We start from the raw sequence: 20,074 nt of genomic DNA, 5'->3' as shown, positions 1-20,074 counted from the left end.
TGAGCCCCGACCCTGCCCAGCGCCGCCGCCTCCTCCGCCACCGCACGGCGCGGATCGGGCTGCCCGCCCCTTCCCCAGCGCCCGGCACACCTCCCCGTCCTGTACAGCCCTCCCGGCACCCCCAGCGCCCCTTTCCGTCCCTGTATAGCGCTCCTGGTACACCTCCCCGTCTCTGCTCAGCCCACCCCGCACCCCTCCCCATCCCTGTAGAGCCCTCCCGGCAGCGCGCCCCGGCACTCCCGGGCAGCCTGTGCTGCACTGTGCCCCTGCCCCGGCATAGCTGCCCCAACCCTGCACTGTCCCCCAGTGCTGGTACAGCTGCCCCTATCGTGCACTCCAGCCCTGCCCCTCACCCTGCACTCAGCCCTCTCAGTGCACTTATCCTCCCACTGTGCACCAGCTCCACGCCAACAGGCTTTACACAGCTCTCCAAGCTGTACTTTTAACAACCTTCCACAATGGCACAACCCAACACAGCGTTCAGAGCTCTGCAGCACACTGCTCAGCACAGCCGTCCTGCTCCTGCCGGGCACAGCTGTGTGCAGTCCTGCACAGCTCAGTGTGCCTCACCACCTCGACACGTACAGCATTTCATTCAAACTGCTCTGCACTCTGTAACCTCACCTCTGAACCACCCCAGTTTGCAGGCAAACCTGCTCTTCTACGTGCTTCTTACACGCATACTACACTGACCCAACACACTACACAGATCTACCCCCACAAGCACACTGTATACATCCCACTCTCTTCATCATCCAAAGTTATTCACTCTATCATAGAACCTTTAAGGTTGGAAATGACCTTTAAAATCACCAAGTTCAACCAAGTTCACCATTAAACCATGTCTGTAAGTGCCATATCCACGGGTTTTTTGATGGGACAGTGATTCACACCATACTGCACCCTCGTTATATACACTAAATCTGCAAATCTGTGTACAACTAATCCTTTCCTCAGGGCTAGACATCCATATGTACCCATGCTTTATCTTCTGTGTTGCTCTAAGCTTCTCAAACTCCCTGTTGTCTTTGCACTACTGTATGAACACCCACTGCCAGCATATCTACACATCAAAACTGTACATACGCAACCATACACAGCATACACTCTCCATTTGCACACAGCCCTCTACAAATCCCACAATTTCACAGTCCTACCTTGAATACACCAAGCACTTGCTATAATTAAGATGCCATCATTAGGAACAGAAGAGCTGTCTCTGCTTCTTCCAGACTCCAGCTTACCCCAGAGAAATAAACCCATAGCAGTGACACTGCACACTTGGCACTTCGACACCAAGACTACTAATACTGTTGTCTTGTATATTCATCAAGCAAACAAATATCACATGCTGTCACCCCTGTTACCTCACTGATAATCTTCCTTCATGCTGCTGCCAGCAGCAGCTGCATGATACCGTGCTAAGAGGAGCCAGGCTGGGGCTTTTGCAGATCGCAGTGTCCTTCCACCATTGCTCTGTGATCAAACCAAGCTCCTCATTGCCTTGCTGTCAGGCACTTCGTCTAGCTGGTCTCTGGGCTCTTGTGAATTTCTAGTGATAGATATGCAGAACAACCTAAATTAAAACCACCTCAGAAGTGCCTTACTCGTGGTACTTTTAGACCTGAGGTGCTGTGCTGGATTAATTGGTGTATGAGAGTAACTAGTCAAATCATACTTTGTTAGCACTTTCAGTATGAGGCCCTCTGCCCAGAGGGGAGACTATGTGGGCATTATGAGCCACCAACCTTAAAATACAGAGGAAGCAAGCAATAAAATCAACAGTTGGAAGTTATTGCTGCCTGTGCCCACTTGTGTTCTGGCAAGTCCAGCTGCAAAGTGCTTCGTGCCTCACCAGCATGGCTGCTGCATCTTGGACTGCTGAACAACATTGCAAAATATGCTTATGGATTCTTTGCTTCAGCTTCTAAAACTGCAGCTACCCAAGATGTGTTTTACTTGTAAGTTACTTACGTGTAGTGGCTACGCAGCAATGGGGACAGCCTGTGCTGCTCTTGAAAGGATCCTGTTCTTCTTTCACAGAAGCACAATGGTACTGGGCTATGCTCACCCAGACAAGTCAGAGAAGGTCTCCTACATCTCTTCTGGTCAAGTAGAAACTCAACCATTTGCTATATTGTGACTTAGATTTCAAGGCTCTCCCATGCTGAGGACATGCATTTACATATAGACATAGAAAAAAATCAGAACTACTCAGCATTAATTTCTAGTCTACTGCTACTTTCTAAATAACACCTAGAAGTGCAAAATTGCCAACTGTCACATGGCACACCTGAGGTAGCTGCAGAATCCCAGCCCAGATATCTGAGATTTAAGCAAGGGATCTTTGCTGCTGAACTGCAATCCTCTCCATGGACAATGTGATCACATCGAAGTGCACCATAAACTCACTAAGATCTTCTTTGTTTTCATCTTTCCTTTACATAAGATTTCAAAAAACTCTCACATCAGTTTCATTTTTGCACAAGTACTGTCAGCCCTAAAGTTCCTAAATTTAGGTTCACAGCCTTCATTGAAAGATATGTCTGAAACCCTTTTAACATGCCAAGTGCTTCAGAAACAGATTTGTCAGACACAAGGCTACCTTCTGGGCACCTTCATTTTCACTGCAAATATGGAGCAAAGTGGTGTTCGAACCTTCATAGGTGGGTTTCCACGTTTCATTTCAGCTCTGATGCAGCATTTGAACCCAGGTCCATTTCCCTGAGTCATGAGTTCTGTTTTCACACAGCTGGGGTCTCTTCTGTACAAAGATGTGACTGGGAGTCTCCCTATAGTGTTATATCTTCTCTTACAAACTCATTAAAAAATACTAGATGAACTCAGTCCTGTACATGAAGTTTGTAGGAATTCATTTGTTACCTCTCACCATCCTTTTCAGAGCTATGTCTCTTTTTAGTCTTTTAGCACCTCTTGCTTTTACCATGAGGTCCACCTTCAAAATGGTGGACTACCAAACATTTAGTTTTGGTAGAATTTCTAATGCTTCATGAAAATCCTGTCAGACGAAATGGCAAGATATGCAAAAACCAAACCCAACCATTTTATCCAGGAACTACATTACTTCACCACTGAGGAGACCCACGCTCTATGAGACTCCGGCATTGTTCTCGTCCTTGTTATATGTGATGTCTGTTTGATGTCCAGCAAGGAAACCACTCTTGGAAATGGCACTCTTGGATCCCATAGCTGGATCTGAGGCACGTGTCCTAAAGTTTAGTCTATGGGATCAGACATAGGCTTGCATTGCAGGGCTTCCCCTACTCTCCCAACATCACCCTGGATCCCTCTTGGCACGGTGGCTGAGATGCAGGGAGAAGATCGTGCTGCCTCCCTGCACATGTCACATCTCCAAGGGATGGAAAGGGGGCGCTTGAACTGCTCGAGCTAAGGCGGATCCTGACCCCGGGTTTCCAGCTTTCTTTTTGACACCACCAACCCACTTCAGGGCTGTGACCATCCTCACAACTTCTGGCTGTTCTTCCAGTTGGTGCATTTTAAAGCATACTATGGAGCCCTTTGGTGAGGGCACAGAACCCAGGGGGCTTCCTAGCCAAGGTTCCAGCCCATACCCCCGCTCCGGACACTGAGGACACGAGCCTGGGCACGGGCCAGGGGCTCGGTCACCACTGCCACACCCCTGGGGGCTTCGGGCCAGCGCGGGACTGGCCCCGTAGCTGCAGTTCCCTCTGACCTTCGGCCAGCTCAAAACCCCGTCGCGCCGGAGCCTGCACAGGATCTGTGAGTGCCGTGCCAGGACACCCCGGTCCCGCAGCGCGGGGCTCGCTTTGGGAGGAAAACATCCCGAAACAGGGAACGCGGGCGTGGCTGCGCGGCTCTGCCATGGGGATGGGGATGATCTTAGAGGTAGAGTGCAAAGTTACCGCCTTTGCTAGTGCGAGAATAGAATAAAAATAGATAAATTTTTACTGTTTTAAGCTGGGGCTGCTGTTGTTGGGGGGCGGTAGCACCTGCTCTGCCAGCGTGAGCAGAGGCGAAGGCGTCAGAGCAATCGCTCTGTAATGGCCCTCGGTCCCTGCTGCGGACCGGGCAGTGCCCGTGTGTTCGGGCACAGTGGCAGCGCCGGCTCCGGGCACCCGCTCACACCCGACAGCCCCGCCCGCCATCGGGCCGGGACCGGCACCCAACCCCGGCTTATTCCTCCCCAGGTCCCTTTCCTGGGGAGGCAGGAACCATTCCTACATCACACTGTGCACTCCAGCCCCCGTGAATCTCACTCACCTCGCTCCTCTCGTGAAGATGGTTTCACTAGGCAGTGGTGAGATCTGTGCACTCCCATGCAGGCAGCTAGGAAACTGGGCTCTTAAAATATGAGCAGCTGCTATTCCTGATCCGGCCGAGTGCTGGTGGGGGGCTAGGACAGCTCCCTGCCAGGGGCAACACCTACTCTGCCCTGGATTTTGCTGCTTGTTACTCGCAGCTCCCCTTCACCTGAGCATCCCTCAGATTGGAAACTCACAGCAATAGCCAGCTGCTTTTCTATCTTTGTGCAATGCCAGTGAAAAACAAGGTTGTTTTGTGAAGACGTCACATATCTTACAGCCCTCCTGAGGCTACAGGCATTTTGGGTGGGCAGATGGCCCTCCTGAAATATGCTAATATGGGAGCAGGGAGGAATGATACAACATGGTAATTAACAAATAACAGAGGAGAGCAGCAGAGCCTACAGAAATTTCCGATCTACATAACTAATCTAAGGGGCATGGGGTAATAGCTGAGAACATATGGGTTCTAATGCTAATTGCATATTGCTCCACCAGAACGGGGACAAAAACCCCTCAATGTTCATAGAATTGCCTCTGTCCCATCTCAGTGTCCAGAAATGTACTTTAGAACTGCAAAGCTCAGCACAGAGCGCCCTTGCTCTGCCATCCAGGAAGTGGCAATTCTGACACCAGCTAAATCTCTCACAGGGTTTCACAGGGTTATATAAGCACCTACTACAGTATCTTTATACCTTTTGTTCAAGGGATCATCCAGATCACAAGGGGCTGAGAGTCTCTCTATACCCTCTTTTTGAGGTGGTGTTCCTGGGATCCTTCATCCCATTTAACGTGATAGGATATTTTCCTCAGCCCTGAGGACCATGGGATCCGGGATTGCCTGACCTCATCACTTCCCCTAAATGTGCAGATCCTCTCACTGCCTCCGGAGGCGTAGCAGTGCTACTCTGGCACTTAAGGGGAGGAGGGAGATAGAGAGAAAGCAGCGTGCTTTCAGGCTTCCCCTCCCCAAATCATTGCTGGGAGGCTGCAAGAGAGGAGGGGAGAGCAGAGGCATGGGACATGTAAGCCACAAACAAGGCAAGCACAAGGAATACAGCTGCATTAGTGGCTACTCTTTTGGCATCATTTGGTTCTGCACACATTTGACAATTGCAAAACTAGAATAGCAGTGGGAGACTGAAGATTGCTGCAGAAGGCCTAAACCCCAGCAGCAAAGGCCTCCTGACAGAGGCTTGTGCAACATCAGGCAGGCCCAAATTCATCCCTGAAATAATACCTCTAACTTCTACCACAGCTTAGTTTGCTCAATGGAATAGTTTGATTTAATTTACATCTGATTTCTCTGGTGTGTATCAACTGCCTACATGTGACCAAGAATGTAATATGGTCCTTAAAATAAACCATCATCTTGCTGGCATGAGAAACACTGGTTTAGCTAATCCCATTATCAGAATCATTTCTCTTTTAACACAGTACTTTGAAAAGCAAGAAGGTAAACACAAGAGCAAGATAAGTGGCAAGCCAGGCTTTAGAGACCTCGGTTTATCCACAGGAAGGGAACAATGGTACTTGGTGAGTCATTTTGGGATGCTTAGGGGTAAAGCAGATATGAAGTACTACATAAACTCTCCAAGACAGCTGTGCTCTCTCAGCTGGGATCAAGTCATCAGCCTGACACATTTCCTATTCCCTCCCAACCCCAAGGATAACTGTTTCCTGTGACAAAGGAAGCTGCTGTCCCAGCATCAGACTCTACAGCTCTAATAGTGATGAATTCTCCTAAGCTGCTTGGCCAGCCTTGTTTGCAGGTGGCCTTTGAGACAGCGTCAGAACAAACCAGCACAGCAAGGCACTCCCAGCAAAAGTGACTGGGAGGTTAATTTTAGTGAAGTCTTAAAATGTTAGGAATTGCAAGCCTGATTCTGTGAAGCTTCAGGATTTAACAAGCACACCCTGAGTGGTGATCTCCACCCCCTCTGCTCTGTGCAGCCTTCTGGTGTTTTATTCAGTTATTTCAAACCCTCCTCTGATGTTAAAGCCTTTGAGACAACTTCATTTATCTCCCTCACTTTCAAGCAAGGTCTACTCTCTATTTTCAGATTTCAGATCCTCTGACACTTTTCCTAGAATACACTTTAAAAGAATATTCTTAAAGTTTACCATTGTTTGAACCTGACTGAGCAATATTACATGTTCAATTATTCCAGCCTGTGTAATGCATTGAACTTGCTCCCCATTTCCTTTGTCCAGGGCTCTTATGATTTCTGGTTTTTTGTTTGTTTGTTTGTTTTGGTTTTGTTTTTTTGTTGTTGTTGTTGTTTTTGTTTTTTGTTTTGTTTGGTTTGGTTTTTGTTTTGTTGTTTGTTTGTTTGTTGTTGGGTTTTTTGATTGGTTTTTTTTTTTAAAAAAAGCCGCCCCTGCCTCCTCTCTCCATTTAGCCAAGATCTTATTCTATAATGAGATATTCTTGCCTGGTTTTCCCACATCATACATCCATCTCAAGACTGTGAAAAAACATCCTCTTCTGTCAGTATTGTGGTAACACAATACAATGCCAACATGTCAGAGAGCATCTCATACATCAGAGACCAGAGCCTAGAGGATTGACAGGAAAAATGGGATCACAGGTGGACGTTCACCCTTAATTTGGATAGTGCCACTTTTGGGTGCTTCCATGGTCATTCCTATCAACCACACGACTGCTTCATCCTAGCACAACCCACTTGTCCAGAGGCAAGTTGAAAGACTGAGGAAGGGGGAAGAGGAAGGAAATTTGGGTTGCATGAGGAGACTGAAAGGAAAAGGACAAGCACATCATGATATGGGTAAACAGGCTGGGGATAGTGAAATCTGAAACAGAGGCGTGGGTGACAGGAGAGGGGTCCATAGGGTGGCTGTGGAAGTGGAACTGGAGGAGGATGAACAGTCCCTGCAGCAGTGGAGGAGGCTGAGCAGCAGTGCAGGCACAAGCATGGCTCTTGAGAGAGGGCTTGGTTTTCAGAGTCAGCAGCTGCAGTTGCATCTTTTGACACCTCCACAGCCTCCACAGGGCACTCATGGATCTTCCCAACTGCCTCCTTCTGTCCTGCTCTGAGAGGCGAGTCATGCTGGTCCTGCCAGCCAGACACCAGTAACTACTCACCGGACAGTTTGTTCCTCGGCACCAGCTAAAAAATCCTGTTCCTGGAGCTGCAGCCGTGCCATGTGCTGCTGAGCCAATGCTCTGCTCTGCCTCAGAGGGACACACTTCACACAGTGACAGCAATGCTCTTTCAGATGAAATAAGGTTTGCAAGAGGAAATAAGTTATTTTATAATTAACTTGAGATGCCTGAACCCAAGACAAGGAACACTTTTTAACCAGGAGCCAGATGGTTTCTGTTCCTTAAACCATTTATCAGCTTTTAATCTCAGAGACTGCCAGTCAAACAGCAGGCCCTGGAAATTATCCTGCCATCTCTCCAGAAAGGTATTTTTGTATAAAGGTCTTGTTGGGTTCCAAACTTTATATAAGTAGCTTCATTTACTAGAGCCAGACTTCCTTTACCAAGGGAATATAGGACAGAGACTTTTGTTTTGCATGGGGACACCTCTCTAGGGTTGCAGATTTAAGATTTCCTTTGTTACCTAAAAGAAAATGAAAAACTAATTATTAGTTAAAAAGAAACAGAAATGAAAAGCTTTTCTTTGAGCCCCCTTGTGTCTGTTACAGACACAATGCTCCAGATCTTCTTTGCTCTACGGCATGTATGCTTTTGTTATGAGCTCTCTCACAGCAATGCAGTTTCCTCGACCTACTGGGGTTAGAAATGTATTTTAGAGAAACTGCTGAGGACTTCCTCTTCTGTATACAAAACTATTTTTCTTCTTCTTTTCAGACATGAAGCATTTGTAGCATCACTCAGTGTTGATTCCAGAAGGTCTAGATTTTAAGGCCCATGGCAATCTTCTCTCCTCACCTCCTTCATGGCAGAAGTCAGAAAATTCTCCCCATGATTCCTGCATTTGAGGCCAAAGCACCTGCATTGAAGGAGTTGCCCAATTATTCTTGTGGTTACTACGCCTTTATCATTATGAGTCATTTAACATCAAGTTTTCATGGGATGCTAGTCTGTGTTGGTCTGCTACACTGAAGAGTCACCAAGTTCCATGTTTACTCCAGTGAAAGAACTCACTTTGATCATCTACTACTGCAGAGCTCAATTTTTCTCTCTATGCTTTTTCAAACAAAATGGATACTATAATGGTTTTGTTTTGTTCTGTTTTTTATAGAAACACTTTATTGCTGCAGTCAATAACCCTGTGTATCACACACCAATAACCAATTACAGTTTAAGAAACTAAAAATAACTCTGCAAGTGGCAATACTGAGAAAACAAACATACATGAAAGGGTACAAAACTATACATTTAAGTTACTAGAAATTTACTAACTAAAAAATTCTGCAGAAGTGTGAAGTGTCTTGTATAAACTATACAACACATGCCAGTGTAAAGTTGTTCAACATTATACAATTACCTATCTACAAATGTTTTACCTAAATACAAGATTAGCTGCAATTTTAAAACAGTTATCTTCTATACAAAGACAAGTGCTTTCAGTACTTCATTGGAATATACAGACACCGCAATATCTCAAAACTAAAAAAAAATCACAAAATAAAAGGTCCTGCTTAGAAGTTTTCTTTGCATATCTAATATAATGTTATGGAAATCCAGCCAGTAATATACTTGCTTTTTTATTTGCCCATTTTCATCCATATTTGAGACCCAACCCAGGGTCACCGACCTCCTTTTGATTACTGGCCACAATCTCCACAGCCGACTACACCAGAAATCTGTATCTTAACACACTTCAGCTTTAGAAGAAATTTGGACCTGGGTCCCACTTTGCAATAGATATTCACCCTGCCTCCCACAGGGCAGAAGCAACCAGCTCCTGTGCATGGCCACATCCATGCACCACTTCAGAGGTTTCTGATGAGTGGCACACCAAGCAGCCCCCTCCTTACAGCACCCCAAGTGGTACTGTTCTGATCAGTACAGGGGGTTGGCAGAGGTGGGCTTGGACAGAGAATTACTATTGTTTCTTAGGATTTCCCAGGTACAGCACAGATACCCAGTATTTCTCTAACCCCTTGCAGGCTCGTTCAACCTTCACTGAATGCCTCCTGCTGAAGCAAAGCCAATCTCAATGACCTTTAACCAGAGGAAGTCATTCCCAGGTCTGGCCATCTTTTCAGAACATGGGAACGTTTCAAATACCTGCTCTCTAAATACAGGCTTACAGTTGAAGAAAGTCCTGAGAATTCATAGGATTTTAACATCTCATGATCTCTTAAATGGGATCAACCTTCTGCAGCACACACCTGTATTTCTAACATAATGCATGTTCATAACCTGGTAGATAGATCAAATGTGACACAGTGGGGAAATTTACTCGACCCAGATGGTGCTTTTTTGGATAGGAGTTACACCAATAGAATGGGAGTCTGGTCAGATGTCTAGGGCAGTGGACATATCACCAAAGGCTCTGGCAACCTAGGGAAGGGATTGGGGTAGATGGTATTAAGCCTATTTTCCCTCCTACTTAAATTCTGGGCTCCGAAAAGTCCCAAGGTAACCCACATGAACTTTGGCCAAGGTGCAAGGACCAGACTTCTATTTCAGTCATTTCAAAAGCTACCAGAAGGAACTACTGGAAAGCCTGATCTGACAGAGGTTGGTTGTTCTCCTTATTAACACCTGGGCAGGAAGGACAGCGCTCACCTGAGCTAGCATCAGTGCCTCACAGCTGGGAGCTGAAAAAAAGTCAACGGTATCTTCTTGAGGAGAAAGAAGAAAAAAAGCACCATTCAGCCTTCTCAAACATTTGATGGCACCATGCAGAAGCAGAGAACTGCAGCTTCAGAAGCCCACCATTAACACCAAGCAAGAATCAGCATAGGAAATATGAACAGCATAAATGAACCCCCCTGAGAGATGGATCTCTTCTTCAGCCTTTCCTGGTATGAGCATTCCTAAGCAATATAAAGATTTTAAATATTAGGCCTTAATTTTCACTTAGAAAAGACCTGCTGGGAGAGGGAATGGTTAGCAGCAACACTGGCTAAAACACTTTCATTCGCAAATATTTTTCCCTAGATGATTTTGCCAGAGATGATTTTTCATTCCAAGTTAAGATACTCAAGGGCACAGCAAAAATCTTCAGTACCCTGAATACACTGAACACTACCTGGCATGTTCCACATGGAGCTTCCAAAACACCAAATGAGATTTCACAACGTTTCACCAAAAATCATGTATGACAGTGACAGCAACAGGACCAGCGAGTTACAGTCTGATATCAGCACTTGTCAGAACATCACTCTCACACCAGTGCCTCTTGGATGTGAGCTGGTGAACAACCAGGTTTCATACCAGAACTTGTCCATCTTCATTTCACCCACTGGTCACAGATGGGACGAGAATGCGCTGAGCATTGGTCGGCAGATGATTCCGTGCATCTTGCAGCTGTAACGTGAGTGTCTTGCAGACGGGTAAGTCTTGTGCACTTGGGCATTTCAGAAGAACTTGAGGAAGGTGTGCAAGACCTGATATTTAACCCACCTGAGTTTATTTAGTGAATCTTTCACAGAACAAAATAGAAAACAGAACAAGACAGTGCATTGTCTGGGTTCTCATAACAGAAGAGGATCACCCACAGCAGAGTTCAGGAAAGGGCCCGAGTAATTGCACTTTAAATTATGGCAGGCACAGGCAACAAACTTTACATGTGTATTGTCATGAAGACTGCTGCCCCGATACTAGCAGGGTATGCAGGGTTTGTCTGCCTGTATCACTTAAGCACGGGACATCCTGACACCTAGTACAGTACACAGACCCATGCCAGTGCAGCTTTACTAAGATTGCCCAGAGGTCTGGATGTTTTAACACATCTCAAGAACAAGGTACCATGTTGTTCAAGATCACAGACAGTAAGCTTCAAGCCTGAAGTGACAGAGGCACATGTGCACACATAATACTTTCCCTCTAACAGCTCTTAGAAATCAATGGTATGTGTTCTCTTACCATAGTCCCTTCTGCGTTCCATTAAAATATTGATTCAGAAATAAAGTAATATTAGATTTTAAGCAAAAAAAAATCACTGATATCTTACTGTCGTTGCTTGAGAAGTCTTAAAATAACTACTTTTACTATGAAAATAATGTATTCAAAGCTGTACTTGAAAAATACTAAGTGAAACTTGAACAAGCTCAGAATTTAGTTCAGTATCTCAACAAGTAAACAAAAACTTTTACCTGAGAAGTCCAGGCAACTCCTACTAAAACCAACCAGATTATTATCATTGACTTTACAGAGATTCAGATCAGGCTCAGGCAGGGAAGGTCAGCTTTCAAATGCAGAGACCTTGTGTGCTGACTTTTCATGGGGCTTCGTTTCTGCTCCAGTCACACTGAGACTTTGGTTAAATGAGGGCTTGGAGTTGGACAGTGGTGCAGTGAAGCAGACTGGACAAATGAATCAACAGCAGACACCCCAGGCTTTGAGTACCTCTGTCTAAAGCCAGGCAAACAGATTTTAAAGATGTCCCTCTCCTTGCATGAAAGCTGACTGATTAAAAAGCCAGTCTCAAATTCAAAAGCACAGACAAAACTATTCTCTGACCACATAGTGCATCACATCAGGACTAAAACCAGGCAGGTACTTTTAAATTCATCCACTTAATATGATATTCACTTCCTAAACTTTAATCTCAGCATCTCTTCTGACAACATCAAATTCTTGGGTAGTTCACACGTGACACAACACTAAAGAAGCAAAACCAGTTTCAGCTGTATTGACAAAGCTTCCTTTTTTCCATAACAGCTCACATTTTTACCAACAAAGCCTTTGCTAATGGTTTGGAATGAAAGTCACATCAGGTATATATGTGCAAGTGTGTTTATGGTCTGACCTGTTGGGGAAAAAAAAAAAGCAAAACCAATCCTCAAAACAGAGCACTGAAACCATCATGTATTGAAAATGAACACTAAACACGTCTACTACTCCCCATACACAAGTCACAAGTGCAATATCCTTTGAAGAAAATTGCTCCTCAAAGGAAACTCAAACAGGCAATGTTTTTTAGTGTTATGTTTAGTAAGATAATGTGGGCATGTGTTGGAAATCACAGGCTGGAATTTTTTAAATTTTTTTTTATAAGGCAAGAGGTTTATGTTCCAGAAAAATAGATGGGGTAAAGAACAAAGAAATGTTTCAAAAATGACACATTCTTTCAAGTTTCATTCTCATTTGACATACATATTACAAAATAAAGATTTTAAAAAGTGCTATATGCTTTGTAAGTCTCATCACAATATGTAAAGCAAAATTTTACACCTGCTGCCTACGACAAAATGTTAGTGGCAGTGTTAGTGGTAGATTAGACTCTAGCGCTCTCATTTCCCTCAGTGTCTGGGACAACCTCCTTCATCATGCATAAAGAACAGACAAACCAACCAACCAACCAAACCCACTCTACACATACTCCAGAATCAGTCATCTTTAAAGTAACAGACTCCATGAAGTTTATGACAGCTCACTAGCGGCTTGCTTGATACCAAACCCAAGGCTCACTCTACCCAATATCCTGTGACTCTCTGATCAGCCAGTACAAGACACAAAATGTTGAGAGGTATGCAACCATGATGACATTGACAGATATGCCTAAGGGATTTTAAAAAATTCCAACAAAAAAACAAATGTAAAAAAATTCATCCGCCAGCCCTCAGCTATTAGCTGATTTTAAAAAGGTAGAGCAGTTTGCAGTAAACAATGATATTCAAATCTTCAAGGACATACAGAAACACCCCTCCTACCCAGCAATCAGACATGAAGAATTTCTGCAGCACAGTCTTCTGGCTCTGTGTAATGTGAAGAGTTTGTGTCTGAATGGTGAACCCCAAACATTTCTTTACTTTCAAAGTTTGGCTCCATTAGTGCAGGTTTTTCAAAAATATTCTTTTTGCTAGTTTCTGGGCAGTTTTGTACATATATTACTCGGTTATAAGCTTTAAGTCTCTTCCACAGCTGTACGTACACTTTGCATTGTACATACATGAACAGAAGTCCTCCAGTGAAACCAATGGCCACAACTACCAGTTTAGTCCAAAATGGCCACTCTAGAATCCCTGGAAGAAAGAAAATAAAAACAAAGAATTAAAAACAGGACCTGGTCAATATTAGCTGGACTGCACTGGATGTCTCAAAAATGTCCTGTAATGAAACTGTCAGACTTTGGGTCATGCAAACTATTCTTGTGTTGCCATTTTTCTTGTTTGGGCTTTTTTTTAATTCCCCTTCAAGTCAAACACACACAGACTTCTACTTCACATATCACATTTATTCTCCCCCACCAGCGAAAAACAAAACAATTCCTTTTCTGTGTCAGCAATTGTGCAACACAATCACAGAGTCAAGGCAACCATCAGGAGTACATTTAGGTCCTTTTCCACCTGTTTTTAAACAAAAACTGAATCAAATTATGAAAGGGATTCTATGGCATGGTTTCCTCTTTATAGCAGGAGACTCAACTTAGTGACCCAACGAGTCTGTTCCACTCTGTGATCACATGGTATATGGATACATAAGGGAATAGCTTGACATGTTTGTTATGCAGATCAGACAATTTTATCTGCATCAGACCCAGTAACTTGTATCTGAACTACAGCATCTCTTCTGATACAAAACTGAAAGTGTTGGAGATGCTGAAGCATTCCAAGCTTATCCTCTGTCATAAAAACTACCACCACTGCTTTTCCTAAATTTGTCTATCTTGATCTTTTAGACATTTCTATCAACTACTTTTAAATGAAAGCCTATTTATTCATTTTATACATATTCTGCTTACATAGGTCCTGTATTCATCCAGTCTCTTTCCTCTTTAAAGATAAGCACCATCACAAGATGGATATGAAACCATGCTGAATCACACACTGTCAGGTTTTTCAGGGAGTAAAATCATGTCCTTCCAACTCCTTAAAGTTTTAACCAAGATACAGGCCAGTATTGTTTTGGAAATGTATGGTAGTGTGGGAAGAATGAAAATATTTTAGTCCCAAAATACGAAGGGCACTTCAGCCTTATTACTGATGAAATCCCACCCATGATTAATATCTGAGCCTCTGATTTGCAGGTGATCTGGTGCCATCTGTAGGCAGTGACAGTATATGCTTGGCCCTGTGTGGATATAAATCCACACACACTGCTCGGTACAGCACTCCCCAGATTTAGAATCCAAAGGAAGGGAGGAAAGAAGGCACTATAACGTACTAAATAATCACACTATTCCTCCTATTCATGTTCATCTAATATATTTACTGGTTAAAATAACCTGGAGATGATGAATCTTTGAAAGCATGTTATCCTTTTCATTACCAAACGGAAACCTTGCAATGAAAGGCCAATAATTTTCACTTTACATGGAAGAGATGGGGTTGGATGGAACAGATACTAAGAGGTTTCATTCAAAGCAACTTCCTGACTGAAGTAATGAACAATTAAACTATAGCCCAAATGAGAAATGAGAGGAAAACTTTTTAATTTCAATTGATTCTGTTCTGGAACTGCTCCATGGATCTGCAGGTTTATTAATGCTCACCTACCTCCTCGGATGACCCTGTTCAATCACCAGCAAAATATTTTCCACCTCCATGTCTAGTTGGCATCAGTGCTCTGTAAGCAAGGACAGCTTGCCTTCTAGCAGCTCCCAGCCTTGGTAGGTACCCTGTCCCTTCTGTATCAACCTTTGGGCACAGCTCAGTTGCCTTGAGAAACAGTTCTGGGACAGCTTCAAATCCACACCCCAGCATACCCAGGTAAACACATTTCAGTGTGGTAAGTTTACTGCTGACATGCTAAAGAAAACCTACTATACAAGAACTTAAGACATCCATGCAATGGGGTGGCAGCCACTACAGGAACTGCAGTGCACCTCCTCTCAGTTGCGTGAACTGGAGTCTTAAGAATTAACCTGAATTTCTTCTGCTTCAGAAGAAGTTTTTATCACTCATAAAAATTTCTCCAGTCTAACAGGGCTTTCATTGGAAACTTGTGCTAACCCACCTCACAGATGACTGAATAGAAAGAAAACCCTGTTGATTTACCTCAAAGATTTGGATTTAGATTCCTCTTACTTCTTCTCTTTTTTAAAACTGTTCTGGTTTTGCCCAGTTTAAAGGTAGCCATAGCAGCAAACAAATGCTTACATGCTTATCTGCTCAGTAAGTGTTCCAATTTAAGCCTAAATTTACTGAGGCAGGGCAACTTTGTATCTGGCTACACTGGATTAGCTCTCATATCTGTGCATTTCACAAGTGCAAACTAAATTGATCTGAAATAGATTTTAAAAGCATCCACAGATTAATTTATACTGATTTAATCAAGTCACTTTAGAACTGTGCTTTTAAACCAACCCAACCTCAGGGTAAACCTGACAAGTATAAACATTACTGGCACACTTATGTTCTGCATCTTCTCTGAATTCAGGATAAATAATTATTCCAAAAGAATAAGTGGGAAGATAAGGAAGTAACATACCAGTAGTTTGTCCCTGTTTAATCTCTTCAGCAGTCCTGTCTATCAGGACGTAGAGGGACCACACAACGCAGGTGATGGCAATGATATGGAATGTTACAGAGCACATGATCTTCCTCCTTTCGCTGGCTGTCATCTGCAGCTTCTCCCACTGGCAAGAAACCCGGAACCAGAGCAAGAAATTAGGTGTTTATTGTAGTTACTAGAGAGTATGAAAAGAGAACATTGATAAGAATGAAAACCAGGCAGGAGACCAGTTTCCTCCTAACAAGGATTTTAGAAGTCAGATGGCATTACTGCTCTGGCCCCAGCACTGGTGTGACGGCTGGCAGCTTAGCCCGCTGTGACGGGAGCCATCCTGGTGTTGGAGGGGACCTACAGCACTCAGCTCCCATCTGGAGCCTCAGCACAATGTTATCACTCTGTGGTGACCCACAAGGGGCAGCTCCAGCACACAGGGACCCTCATGTGAGGCCTTGCACAGCACAAGCAATGCTGCTCCTTCCTCTGTTCTCCACTCAAGGCTGTTTAGCTCTCACCTCCTGCCTCGGGGGGTTTCATTCAATCTTCACGTATATTTAACATCACTCAACAGCAGTGACGCTCTCGTAGTTTATTTTCAGTGTTTCAAGTGCACTTAAATACATATGCCCTAAGAATATACAGTAGAACTGGGATGACAGCTTTAGAAGTGAGAGGACACAGCAATTTAAATCCCCAGACCTGCCTCTATCAATAATGCTTATATAGCCCAAAACAAAACCACAAAATCAGGTCAGTGTCATTTAGGAAAGATGGAAAGAAACTTGACAGCTATTATAGATGCTTCTAATATTCAAGACATAGACCCAAGACACCCAGAAGCTGTGTTTTTAAATTTTTTTTTTTTCAATTTCCCCTATGTATATGATGAAAGTTTTTGTATGTGGGATACACATCCCTCCGCATATCTGCTTGGAACAGATTGTTATGATGGGCTTTTCTCACACTTTCACAAAATATATGCTGGGGCACATAAACTTCTCGTGCACAGAGATGCGCATTTGATGTCTCCAAAAATAATTTGCAAAAAAAAGAGGACTTTGAAAAGTAGGAATAATGTGGAAGAGGGTGAGGATGACCTGAATGGTATGATTGAAATCACCCATTATGCTGAATTATTGTTTCCACTGCTACAAATACAAGAATGGTTGAACGATGAGACAGAGACTTTGTGATCCTCTCTGTGTTGCCAACAAACAATCTCTTTGGCCAGTCCGAGACACATTTCCAGTTGTGTGGGCATCCAAACCTCATCATGGCACAAGAATTGAATACTTCCAGCAGTGACATGCTAGACTCATGTCATACTAGAAACCTATATTCTTTCAATCTTCTTAGAAAAAGATTGGACAAACATTTCCTTTTCATGTTGTATTTTAAACAGAAAATTGCTTTTGCATCTAAACAAAGGTGTTGACTTTTGATAGAAAGTATAAATTAATCAAGTTATTTTGCCAAAAAGTAACCATGTTAAATCTATTTGCAAATGCTTTTACAGAGTCCTGAGGACCTGTGTTTTGAATAATTTATAGTTCTCTTTTCTGTTCCACAGCTTGAGCTCCTCTGCTGGACAATACCTCCTGTGAACTGCTGGCTTTAGAGCCACCAAAACAACTTGCACTGCCTCACCTCTTCAAGAGAAATGACTGCAAAGCAAAAGAGAAGGTATCCTGCAAACCGCCCACTAGCCCAGAGAGGAAACTCACATCTGTAGGTCACTGCTGCATTATTCCGACGACACAGCACGTGGCATTTCCTACTTAAAATAGTCAGCAGTTCTGGATTTTTGAAGTGGTGTTTAAACAAAAAAAAAATCAGCAGAAAATTTAGATTTAATGTTTTTGAAATTTTAAAATGGCGCATCTCTCTTTTGTCTCCCCTCGTCTTCATTTGAGACATGACACATTTTGTTTCTCATCCTCTTCCCTTAGTAACTTAGTGTTTAAACAGCCCAATGCTGCAAAATAACTTTAAGATGCCAAGGAAGTTTAATTCCATTTCTACTCTACAGAAAAGCACAAGCCCAATTACTTGTCCCATCCCGTTCATAATCACCAGTTCCAGATTGTTTGATCCTGACTGAAAGGACACCATAAAGGTTGAGTTGAAGCTACAGAGGCACCTTATCTTCTTTCTGCAGCTGAACTTCTAAAAGGGCTCTTTAGATGTATTTGAGAGGTGAACTCCTGTTTATGGCTCTGTCCCTACCTTCTGGCATCTTGTCTGTTTCCCATAGATGACCCGTTCAGATATAACTAATGATGCTGAGTGACTCATTTCTGAAAGTGCCCCACATTTTTTTCTCACAGGGCACAAATATTGAGTAAATGTTTCCCACCCACTTCAGACAGAGTGAACACAGAAAAAACAGCAGTCAACTGAGAACTATAGCAACTCTTCTTACTTTGGATTCTCTAGAATAATTTCTTTACTGTCCTAGGGTTGGACTGTGCAAAGTGTTGCCTGCACAGACAACAGAGCCTATGATGGTCAGTACTGCAGCTCAATAGAACCTCAGCAGGAGGTTCTATACTCTGTGCCAACGGGCTACCAAGGAAAAAACTGTGGTTCTTAGAAGGCAATGATCCACCACAGTCATAAGCAGAGGACATCCTCTTGGCCAGACACACTCAGCTTTGCAGACTGTACATCTCTCTAAAAAAATAAGAGGTGTTTGAAATCTGCTCTATTTTCTGTTAGGAGTCACTTTTAGGAATTGGACAAGTTCTCGTAACAGTTTTTAGATGGCTGCAGTCCAGAATTTCCACCCTTATGATTTAAGCCCATCATAACTGAATCTAATGTTTCTCATTTATTCTAGTTCCAGACTGAGGTTATTGTTATTAACCTCATCCACTTTGGTAGATACGGCAAGATTTCTCTGTGCTAAGAATAGCAGTGACTTCCATCTCAGAATCCTGATGGTAAGGACAACTGAAATTGAAAGCTCAGAGGATGTGGGAGAACCAAAAAAGGATACAAGCACAAAACTAGCTTTATAATAAAAGGACATTTAAGTACCTCTACTTTAGGTCACCACATTTATGAAAGGTAATTTTCTATAAAACAAAAATACAGGTTCTAGCAACCTGAAGTACTAAAACGTGGTTATTCACAGCCTAAGAAAAGGTAAAAATGACAACACATTCACCAGGGAACCCTCTTCTAGTTACAATTAATATTTTCACTAAATAAGTTGGATCCTTTAAAAAGAAAAAAAAAAGCTACAAATTTTAACTAAATTACACTCAGAAAGTGTGATTTAAAGTAAGTTTAATGTGAAATACTCATATCTTCAAGAGAACAGGTGGATCTTGGAGCTGCATACTAAAGCAGGTAAGAGTAATACAAAACTCCATATTAAAAAAAAATGTGGATAACTGTAAATACTTTTGTGCTCTAAAATCTGACCGTAAAGAAAAAAATAAGGTTGCTGCATGCATACATATAGGTATGTGTGTGTATGTATGCACATTTACACACAGAGAGATGCTGGGCTATAATAGCTAACTATCAGAGCTGGATTCCACTGATGTTGAGTTTGCCAGGCTGAGGGTTAATTTAAATCCTTTTGTACCAATACAGCTGACCAGTCTTACTAAAGAGCCACAAAAACTAATTAACATGTAGGGAGTACTGCAGGCTCATGGGCAAGGACAGTCTCCTTCCAGAGTGGATCTGTGTTTAATAAAGCATATCCTTGGTCTTGTGCCTACCTTTCGCAAAGGTTTCAGTTTTGTCTCCATGATGAACTCGTACTTGCACAGTTCACAGCATCGTGTATCTGAGCTCTTGATCCATTGCTGCAGGCAGGCTTGGTGCACAAAATGAAGACTTCCCGTACAGTGACAGGGGGTAATCAAAGGGCTCTCATCATCTCCTTCACAGTGACATATCCTGAATCAGAAGCAAAGCTGCTCATTAAGGAGAAGAGAAAGCAGAAAGGATGTGGAAGGGGCATGTAATATCTGTGATCACACATGGTTGTTCACTGAGGATCCTGAGACATATATATCAAAGGAATGTGTTCCGTAAAGGAGCTAAAACTAAAGAACTCCATTGCTGGGCAAGCACATACACAGGCACAAAATAATTGAGCACAGACACGGCTAACTAGACAGCTGCTTTCTAACAGATGAGGCAGACACACAGAGCCTGACAGAAATGCAGCATCAAAAAGAAAAAACAA

General features: G+C 43.2%; 1 protein-coding gene across 5 annotated transcripts in view; it reads right to left on the bottom strand.

Moving 5' to 3' along the window:
- Nucleotides 1-8,514: 8,514 nt before the first annotated feature.
- Nucleotides 8,515-20,074, bottom strand: part of MARCH8 (membrane associated ring-CH-type finger 8) — a 96,632-nt gene continuing 85,072 nt past the window's right edge. For all 5 annotated transcript variants that reach the window (XM_027672435.1, XM_027672431.1, XM_027672432.1 and 2 more), the window contains 3 exons: nt 19,602-19,782; nt 15,847-15,994; nt 8,515-13,439 (listed from right to left, as the gene is read on the bottom strand). In XM_027672435.1, coding sequence (XP_027528236.1) covers nt 13,135-13,439; nt 15,847-15,994; nt 19,602-19,782 — 634 coding nt within the window. In that variant the 3' untranslated portion in view covers nt 8,515-13,134. The remainder of the gene's footprint in view (nt 13,440-15,846; nt 15,995-19,601; nt 19,783-20,074) is intronic.

Source organism: Neopelma chrysocephalum, unplaced genomic scaffold, assembly GCF_003984885.1.
Source record: "Neopelma chrysocephalum unplaced genomic scaffold, ASM398488v2 Primary Assembly neopelma1_97390, whole genome shotgun sequence".
Classification (NCBI taxonomy): Eukaryota; Metazoa; Chordata; class Aves; order Passeriformes; family Pipridae; genus Neopelma; species Neopelma chrysocephalum.
The sequence above is the reverse complement of the archived record's forward strand: the minus strand, read 5'-3'. Positions and strand labels throughout refer to the sequence as shown.